Source organism: Phalaenopsis equestris, unplaced genomic scaffold (assembly GCF_001263595.1).
Source record: "Phalaenopsis equestris unplaced genomic scaffold, ASM126359v1 Scaffold000990, whole genome shotgun sequence".
In the NCBI taxonomy this organism is placed as follows: domain Eukaryota; kingdom Viridiplantae; phylum Streptophyta; class Magnoliopsida; order Asparagales; family Orchidaceae; genus Phalaenopsis; species Phalaenopsis equestris.
The window spans coordinates 161,467-170,859 of record NW_018165429.1 but is presented as its reverse complement, the minus strand read 5'-3'; the positions used below and the strand labels follow the sequence as shown (position 1 = coordinate 170,859).

Genomic DNA, 9,393 nt, shown 5'->3' with positions numbered 1-9,393 from the left:
ATATATATATATATATATAACATCGGCAATATTCAAAGCCTTTATATCCATATTTATTGGTACTCACAATCATTTTAAATAATTAAGAGCTTTACAATTGCTTTGTAGCACTGTCAGGCATAAACTATTTCTTGAACTCAAAATATAAGGTATTACTCATTATAGAAGACATGAGAACCATTTTAATATCACATCTATGAATGTGATAAAAGATAATTGGAACTCGATTGCAAATTGGTATTAAGAATAAAAGTCGAGAAATTAAATAAGGTAAGGTTGTTGGTATGTTATGACCTCCTCCATTACTAATTTGGTAGGAGATGTTCAATTTTAGTAGAGGCAGGGAATTAATAATTTCTATAGGAAATGCATTTCAAGGTTGTATTTGGTGCTTTGATCATGAAATGATGAGACAAAAGAGTCTCAGTAGTACTTTTTGGGGACTTAGTGCTCATCCATTATTGGAGTAGAGGTGATTGCTTTTTACTAATCACATGGCCCATAAGTTATTTTTAATTGATTTTAATTATTAAATATACTTGGAATCTTTTAAATGTTAAGAAAATGTTTCTCTTACTATCATTGATCAGAATTTGTTGAGCTCTATGTTAAGCATTTGATAGGAGTTGAAGCAACATTTAGAGGAATTTGGAAGTCATAAAACAAGCGCAAATATACAAAAGGATGTTGAATTAGAGCTTAGCAAATAAATCATGAGACTTGGTTTTGTCATTTGAGTTTTAAGAGTCACTAGCTTATAAGTTCGTGATAAAATTATATTCCTATATGCATTTAATACTTTTGATGAATTCCTAAAATCTAGGAAAAGTTAATTTTATATTTTAAGAAAATCAAATAATATTGGTATATGCTTTGAAATTTTTTTATCCAATTTTATAAAAAAATGTCCTATATTTTTTATATGCTTAAAATAATAAATAAATTTATAATTTTATTGGGGTGGGGAATTTTTATTTATGAAGTTGATGTGTTCACTACAGCTCCTGAAAAGATTTCTATCTAAATAATCTGATACGTCATTTAAGCAATAATATACTATCTGAGATGTAGAAATGTTATATTAAAATACAACTAACAATTGAGATGTTAAAATTCTTTAGGATTTATGTGTCTGCATTCAAAATAAGTTTTTTCTACAATCTTATGGTATATATAATTTATTTTAATCTAAAATCTGATATCCTTACAAGGGCAAACCTTTAAAGTTAATTACATCCCACAAGTTGCAGACTCCTGATAAAAGTCTTAAATAAAGTATTAGCTCATATCATGGAGGATTTTAAGGTTATTGTTTTTAAATGGAAAAAAAATCAACTTTTGAAGATTTTCAAAGGAGTGAGTTTAAGGGTTTGAAAAGATTTATTTGGAATTCAAATGTTGAAATTTAGCATCCAATGACGATGTCTCATAGAAAGGCCCACAGAGGGGATTAACAAAATTTATGAAGGTTTTATATCACATGCTTTAGATTGGAAAATCATTAAAGGACATATGTTTGATTTGAAAAGTTGGGATTGAAAGTTTTGAGTTCAAAAACGTTTGAGTTGAGTTGAAATGTTTGAAAAGCATTAATTTGAGTTCAAAAAGTTTGATTTGAGTTAAAAAGGTTTGATTTGAGCTAAAAATATTTGAGTTTAAAATATTTGATTTCAAGGAGCTAAATCATATTGCTGAAATTAATATGATTAAGCTCTGGTTTGAATATCAAAAGGGAGAATCCTTAAGGGCTAAATTCTTTCTTGATAAATATTGTGCTTTCTCTCATCAATCTTTGGTGAAATGGAGAGTTGGTGACTAAAAATTGTCGAAATCTCTTCTTAATACTAGAATGATTGCAAAAAATATGTCTATTGCGATATTGGAGTGGGAAAGGTATCCATTTGGCATGATAAGTGGTTTGAGGAGGAGTTTGACCAAATGAGCAATGGGGAACTATGCAATTATGTGATATATGACTTTAGGGTGGATGAAAATTGGAATCTTCCCATGCTTAAGAAATGGGTGGGTGATAAGGCTGATCTCATATCAAAAATCCCAATAGACACTTCAAAATAAGATGATTTACTACTGAAAATAGCAGGAATGTTTCGCTTTTCAATTCCTATTATGTAAGGTGAGGGGAGAATCTGCTATGAATTTGTACATTCACTGCTACTCAATTAAGATTTGGAAGGCTCTCGAGCAACATTTTTGGAGTTGTGATTCCTCCATTTTGGAGGGATCTAAATGCTTATTTTCATAAATGGAATTAAATGGATGCGGGGAAGTGGTTATTGGATGTGTTCAAGTGGTTTATTTGGAGTTTTCAAAATTCCTGCAAACATGGAGGTGCCCCTGTTTCTATTAATACTACAATTTTAAATGTTTTGGTGTATGTTTTTAAAGTTTGCAGATGTTACACTAATAGCTCTCCTCAAGGACAGAATAGGTAGACAGCTGGTGGGGGTAAGGCTGTTGCTCCTAAACTTTTCAGGTGCTATCCTCCTTCTACTAGTTGGGTGAAGATTAACACTAATGTAAGTCGGAGGCCTAATTTGGCTGGTGTTGTAGTTGTTTTAGGAACTATGCTGCGAAATGCTAAGATTTTTTTCTTCTTGTTGTGTGAATCAGAATGTTGAGTTGTTTTGTTAACTTTGTTTATTTTTTGTTTCTTTTAGTTGGTCCTTGCTGCAGATAGAGACTGATTCTATTGTGCTATTGGAAAAACCTTTGAAAAAGAAAAAGCCTCCATGGAATTTGGTTATTTGCCTTAAATATATTGAGTTACACTGATAGGTTTAAGCTAAAAAACTCATAGAGCTTCATATACAGGGAAGGAAATTCACCTGCACATTGCTTGTCCAAAGAGGCGCTAATAGAGTTGTTGTGGTTATTGACCCACTTTTGGAGCTAAGGAGGTTATTCGTTGGGGACCTTTTGTTTATTGGTTTTGTTTTTCTTTTTGCTTTTTGGATATTGAGATTGTAGTGTGAGTTCCTCTATATATCTACACACACACACACACACACACACACACACACTAGAATTATTAAAGACAATGCTTTGGATCAAATATCAAAGTCAATATAATCATGAAGGGATTGAACTAAGACTTTAAAATTCTATGTCGGGTGGATAAGAATGAAAGAAAAACATTTATTTTCTTAGAGAAATTTTATTGGTGGTATGGAAAATAAAAAAGTTGGTCAGTCACGAGCCTAGGTTAGGCCAACACTTAAAATACCCATTAGAATTTAACAGTTTGAGTTATTGCATTCAAGGCGATCTAGCGTATAAATCTAGTTAAAAATTTTAAAGAATTACTAGGCATAATATGCAATATTTTTAAAATGATTGTAGAAGAGTTGAGAGCTGTATAATAAAGTCTAGGCCAAGACTACTTCAAGGTTCCTAATTTGAGTAGATTTTAAGTAATATTAAAATATGTAATTTCGTGGTAGCCCCAATAGTAACATTAGAGCTTAAAGAGTCTTATATATGTTAAGTGGGTACTCAAAGATCAAATATATTACATTTAATTTTTGTATTAAATAGGATAAATTACTTTTATTGCTGCAAGAGAAGTAAAAACCATGACATTACTGTAAGAATACAAGGGAAGAAATAGAAGAAGAGGAAAGAGATCAATAACAGAGAAGAAGAGTATCTAGAGCTTCCACCAAGAAGAACATACTAGGAATTGGCTATCAAACACAAAAAATTGGAGATTTAGATTTAAATTTTTTTTCGAAACAACAAGAGCATTTTCATTTTTTATTCATCAAATTAAATATTTAAATAATCATATCACTTTTTAAAGTTTAAAATTCAATGAAACTAAGAAAACATAAACAAATCAACTTAAATTAAGAAACAAATATCTCCATTCAAGCAAAACGACCCCACTAGCCCCTAAAGAAGAAGAAAAAAATAATTAAATAATGAGTTATAAATAAATAATTAAAATTGTTCCATGAAGATGGAAGGATTTCAAATTTAAAGTTCACATTAGAAAATTTTATACTTCAATTTTAAATTTAATCTTGCATACAAATTTAAATATTTTCCAAAGTGAACCTTTTAAATTTTTTTGTGTTTGGTGAATCTCTCCTAGTTTTTGAACATGAAATTGTGATGAGATTATCCTAGCGCTTGATCTCATCTTAAAATCTTCATTTTGCTTTGTTAGTGCAGCCATAATAACTTGTTGCTTGATATTTTTCTCTGTTTTGCTTTCCTTCAAGAGACTTTTAGAGTTGTTGGCACTTATAGAGGAATTACACTTTTTTTAATGTTATCATTAATAACATTATTATGAAGTAATTCCATGTTGACGGAGTCCATTTGTGATAATTTTAGTATGGTGTATCATTCAGAGGAATTCGCCGGTCTTTTGGTCTTAGGTCTATGTTGGAGACTTCGACTTTTTATTAAAGCCATTTATTAGAGAAATGACCCTGAATTTAATTTCAAATAATTTCCGACGTAAATTTCAATTAGCATTGGTTTTTTTTTTTTGACAGAGATCAGCATCCAGTAAAAAAAGACACTAAACAGCTAAAAGCTTCCAGTGAAAAGACTATCAGAATTGATTCTCTACTTTGTTTTCCTGGACACCGCGATTCTAAACAAGAGAAAGTAATGATGTTTCACATTCTTACGCATTTATAGAGATATATGCCGCAAGATCTTTGGAGATGGCATATATTTGGCCGGTGGCATGCCTAAAATACTTGTTGCCTTCTTCACCAAATTTCCAAAATTCTGGTTCATGATATTTTACCCCCCTGGAAAAGAAAAATGTAACAGAGATTTTAATACTTGAATTTTTTTTAGCGGTACATTGAATACAAGTAGTGATTAATCTACGTATGAGATAATAATTTTAAGGAAAGTGAATAGGATAACAGTAACAAAAAAAGTTTCACATTATAAAATCTATAAACTAAATATTGTTCAATTTATATTACTTTTGTGATAGAACAGGCCCAGACTTCATACATCCAACATACACTCTGGGCATGGGTTTATAGCGGAGAAGAGTTGTTACCAGCATCCCTGCAACACTTCCCAACCGTATGAATTGCAACATAAATAAAAGACTATATGCTATTTATATTAGCAAAGAAGTTAAATGTGGTTCTATTAAAAAGTATAAAAAAAGATTACCTAGATTAACATGAACATCATCATCAACCTTCACGTAGAAATCAGCATCCCAAATGGAGACTGCAGTGGCGAAGAACACCCTTGTCTTTGTCGATAGCTGGTGATAACCCTCCACATGCTCAAGCCTTAGAAAATCCTTTGTTTCTGCTTCCTCCGCATCAATTGCACGATCCAATGCTCCCCCAGGTGTGGCACTATGACCGATGACAAATCGGATTACAATACGCTTCTCCCTCTCTAATCTCTCCAGCTTAGAACCTAATTAGCAATGTCCAAGGTTTAGAAAGCTCTATATTTCAACTGGCATTTGGCTATTGTTTCTTTTATTAGAGAAGGCATTAAAATTTAAATTTAAACCCGGATGAGCTTAACTGTTTATCACTCTCGATTTAAGCAAAGAAAAATGTGTTATATTACAAAAGAAATGGATGATTATGTCGATTAACGTATTATTTCTAGAAAACAAAAAAGAGAAGTGATAATGAATAGGAAATAATTAAGGATATATAAATGACAAGTTAATATACATTTACATGTGAAACTGACTAAAGATATCCTTAGCTATGTTATTGTTCCAACAGAGATGCTCGCCCGCTTGTTTCATAATATTCTTATATAGGAAAATACAAACATATCATCGAATCATCTATTTTCTGCATTTATGATATAAACTTATGAAATCAATTCATGAGATGTATCACGATTAAATCATTAAGAATTTAAGTGATAAATATGGAAATTATAATTTTGTGATGTTTTTTGATATTTAGGCTATGATTATTAAATAAAAATAAATATATATTACTTTGTGAACAGGTAATATTTAAATCTTCCTCGAGGAAAATTCTCAGCGTTATTTTCTTAGAATAATATCAATTTAATATATATATATATATATATATATAAAGATTGTGAATGAAAAATAAAATTTCAATGTTAGATATGTAAATACATAAGAATTGGATGGTACGTGCAAAGGCCCCTAAGAAAAAAATTGCCAAATTATGCCCACTCCCGGCAGCAGCCCGCCTTTACTTCCGCGACAAAAATTTCGTAAATTTTTTTGTGATGGATATGTAAATAAATGAGAATTGGGTGGAATGTATGTTTATGCCTCCTAAAAAAATTTCCTATATCCCGCGCACACAAAACAAATATTACATCATATTTTCCCCTGTTATTCCGCTTTAGGTATTATTGTTCTTCCCGTATTATTCTGTGTTAGGTATTATTGTGATGATATTCATGTGTTAATGTGTTATGAGAATATTCCAGGTGTTATAATAACATAATAACACATCAATACCACTACAATAACAACTGAATAATGCGAAATAACACGGGAGGAATATTCCCGTGTTATCGGGCCGGATCACAGGAAAATTAGTTTTTTTTTCCTATCAGCTCCACGTGGAGGTGATTCATTGGATTCAAGACATATCTCTACATCGAGAGTCTGGACGTCTGCACAGCCGTTTAGAAGGTAAAACAAATCTCAACTATTGGAAACCCAAATGACGCCGAGATAGCCAGTTGTGGATACTTAATTTTGGTTTTGTTATCTCTTCCAAAAGTAAAATAAAAAGAGTCGAGAGTCCGGACGTCTGCACAGCCGTTTAGAAATCTCAACTATTGGAAACCCAAATGACGCCGAGATAGCCAGTTGTGGATACTTAATTTTGGTTTTGTTATCTCTTCCAAAAGTAAAATAAAAAGATAATTCTTAAAATTTAGTTATATTATTTGATTTATTTTTAGCTAAATGCGAGATTATGAACCGAGCACGAACAAGCTATTCATAATTAAAAAAAAAAATTGAAGTGTAATGCGAGCAATCCTTTGGCTCGCTTGAGTTGAATCCCTACTAATCTAAAGCCTTGGGATTATTGTTATTATTATTATTATTATTTTGTTTTCGTATTATTTTAAAAACATATATATTTTGTGGATTTTTTCTATGTTTTTATTTTTTATATTTAAAATTAAATTAATTTACTTAAAATAGTTAAAATTATTTGAAGTGTTTTTAAAAATAATTAAATATGATAATATCATATCAAATACATTTTTTTAGGGGAGAATAATGTTGGTATCAAATACATTTTGTTTAAAATTAAAACACAAAATCAAAAAGAAAAACTAAAAATGATCCTAACCGGCGCTAAACTACTTATTTTATTATTTTTCTTAACACCAAGGAAACACAATTTAATGCAGCGAATAAAAACTAGCAAGTTATATTTAAAACAATTATGTGATCGATGCAGGCTAGCTTATAATCATAGTGCATATGAGCACCTTTAGGCATCCAAGTTTCTCGAATCGACTGGCGTCGCCGATTGCTGCTAAAGGCGGTGTTGATCCCGATGAAGACGAAAGCCTTTTTGAGGCCTCCGCTGGAAGGAGGTCCCCAAGTTTTGCTAGTTCTAGCCACTGCAACCTCCATTTCAAGTGAAGATATTGACTTCTCCAATGACCTGCATTCCTTGTTAGAAACAATAATGTGCCAATATATACCTGCTAAGTAAAAAACTCGTAATTATTAATGCATAGAAACAAGCATGTGTTGAAGTCTCACTGAATGGCTTGCTGGGTCCTTGACACTTCTCCCATTATGCCCTTCGGAATGTCCTCTCCTAATCTCTATAGCACAAGTCATTGTCTTATTTTACAGATATATATATATATATATATAGATATAGATAGATAGATAGATAGATATGTAACTTCAATTTTAGTTTTCTTTGTCAGCAAATTAAAACACCTACTCTTTTATGAGCACACTCAATGGAACCCTTAGATTCATATGTAGTTGTAGAAGCGGAAGAATTTGATGATTGTCTGCTCTCAGACGAGGAGGATGAAGGGAGCACGCCGATGTGTTGGGTAGAGAGAAAGCCCAACATGAAGCAAATAAAACATAGCGCTGACACCAGCCTACATGGCAAAAACCTCCCTCTTGATTTCTTCTCGAACGGCAGGGGTCTCTCCGTCATGGCCTTCATGAAGCCGCGCAGGGGAAACATTCCCGCAATTCAGGGATAGTTAAGGAAAGCTCTAGGTGAGCTACAGATTTATGAAATGAAAGCTGTGGAGCTGAAATTTAAAGGAGAATGCATGGGTTTGGGTTTGATATATACCATCACGTGTTGTTGTTGGCTGGATGACAAGTATCATTCTATTGCATGAACTGTACAGGAGCGGCAATTTCCCAAACATAGGCAAGTTTTGGAGGTAGGATGACAACGGAAAGTGCCTGACTTGAGATATTGGATCATGAATCCGAAGTGCAGCGATAATTATATGAATACAACGTTCAGTTTGCGAGGCACTTTGTGTGACCTCGGCTCATGCTTTGTGTGTGACCGGTCTGCTGTGATTAAACAGATCTAACGAGGACGTTCTCTACATAAAAAAGACGTGCTTTTATGCAGCCTACTTATATGTGGTCAGATAATTTTGAATATTTCTATTTTACTTCATAAATTTTTTGAGAGAGCTCTGCTACTCTATTAATTCCATCCCACACTAACCAAATATGAAAATTTTCTTTCTAGATTTATTAACTGAGTGGTGTTAATAATTGTTATTTATTATTCAATTTATATTTCTTGTTTGAAGTATTTGTAGGACATTAAGAGTGTGTTTGGCGTGGCTTAAAAGATGTGGTTCTTTGGGAAATTGTCGGAATCGTCTTTCTGAAAATTACAACAAAATTGTGTTTTGGGAAAAGCTAATTAGACATATGGATTGCAAATTTGACCGCACGACCCGCGTTTATTCGAGATAATTTTTATTTTGTACCCTGCTATTCTTTGTGCTTTCGGATCCCGCACTCCCGCGCCCCTTTCTCCTTTGTGTGTCTTCGGTGCCTAGGGTCAGCTTTGGTGGCTATTAGTTGTGGTGATTGTTGTGGTGAGTTGGTCTTTCTTCTCAAACTCCCTTCTCTTCCTACCGCTTCGGTGGAAAGGGTTAGCCTTCTTCTTCGACTCTCCTTTTTGTGGCTTTGGTGGCTAGGATTGGTTCCAAATTGATCCTTTTGTACTTGTGGTTGTTGCGGTGAGCCTGCCTTTCTTCTCCTCCCCCTCTCCCTTCTATTCTCCAGCAACGTTTGTATCCTTCACTCTCTGTTGCCCTAATATATTCTTTACATATAAGGCATTTTGATTTAATGATGCGTATCTTTCTGCTCGATGATGGCTTGGTTTCTTTGTGTTCTATTTT

The 9,393-nt window shown here is 32.7% G+C and overlaps 1 protein-coding gene across 3 annotated transcripts in view; it reads right to left on the bottom strand.

Annotated features, from left to right (window-relative positions):
- LOC110032635 (probable beta-1,3-galactosyltransferase 8) overlaps positions 1 to 8,456 on the bottom strand; it is a 20,781-nt gene extending 12,325 nt beyond the window's left edge. The window contains exons 1-7 of one of the 3 annotated variants that reach the window (XM_020736321.1): positions 8,310 to 8,456; positions 7,938 to 8,168; positions 7,748 to 7,812; positions 7,468 to 7,646; positions 5,170 to 5,427; positions 4,971 to 5,058; positions 4,662 to 4,787 (exon numbers count right to left, since the gene is read on the bottom strand). In XM_020736321.1, coding sequence (XP_020591980.1) covers positions 4,662 to 4,787; positions 4,971 to 5,058; positions 5,170 to 5,427; positions 7,468 to 7,646; positions 7,748 to 7,812; positions 7,938 to 8,168; positions 8,310 to 8,312 — 950 coding nt within the window. In that variant the 5' untranslated portion in view covers positions 8,313 to 8,456. The other 2 variants (XM_020736322.1, XM_020736320.1) reach the window with 2 other exon arrangements.
- Between the last annotated feature and the right edge of the window lie 937 nt (positions 8,457 to 9,393).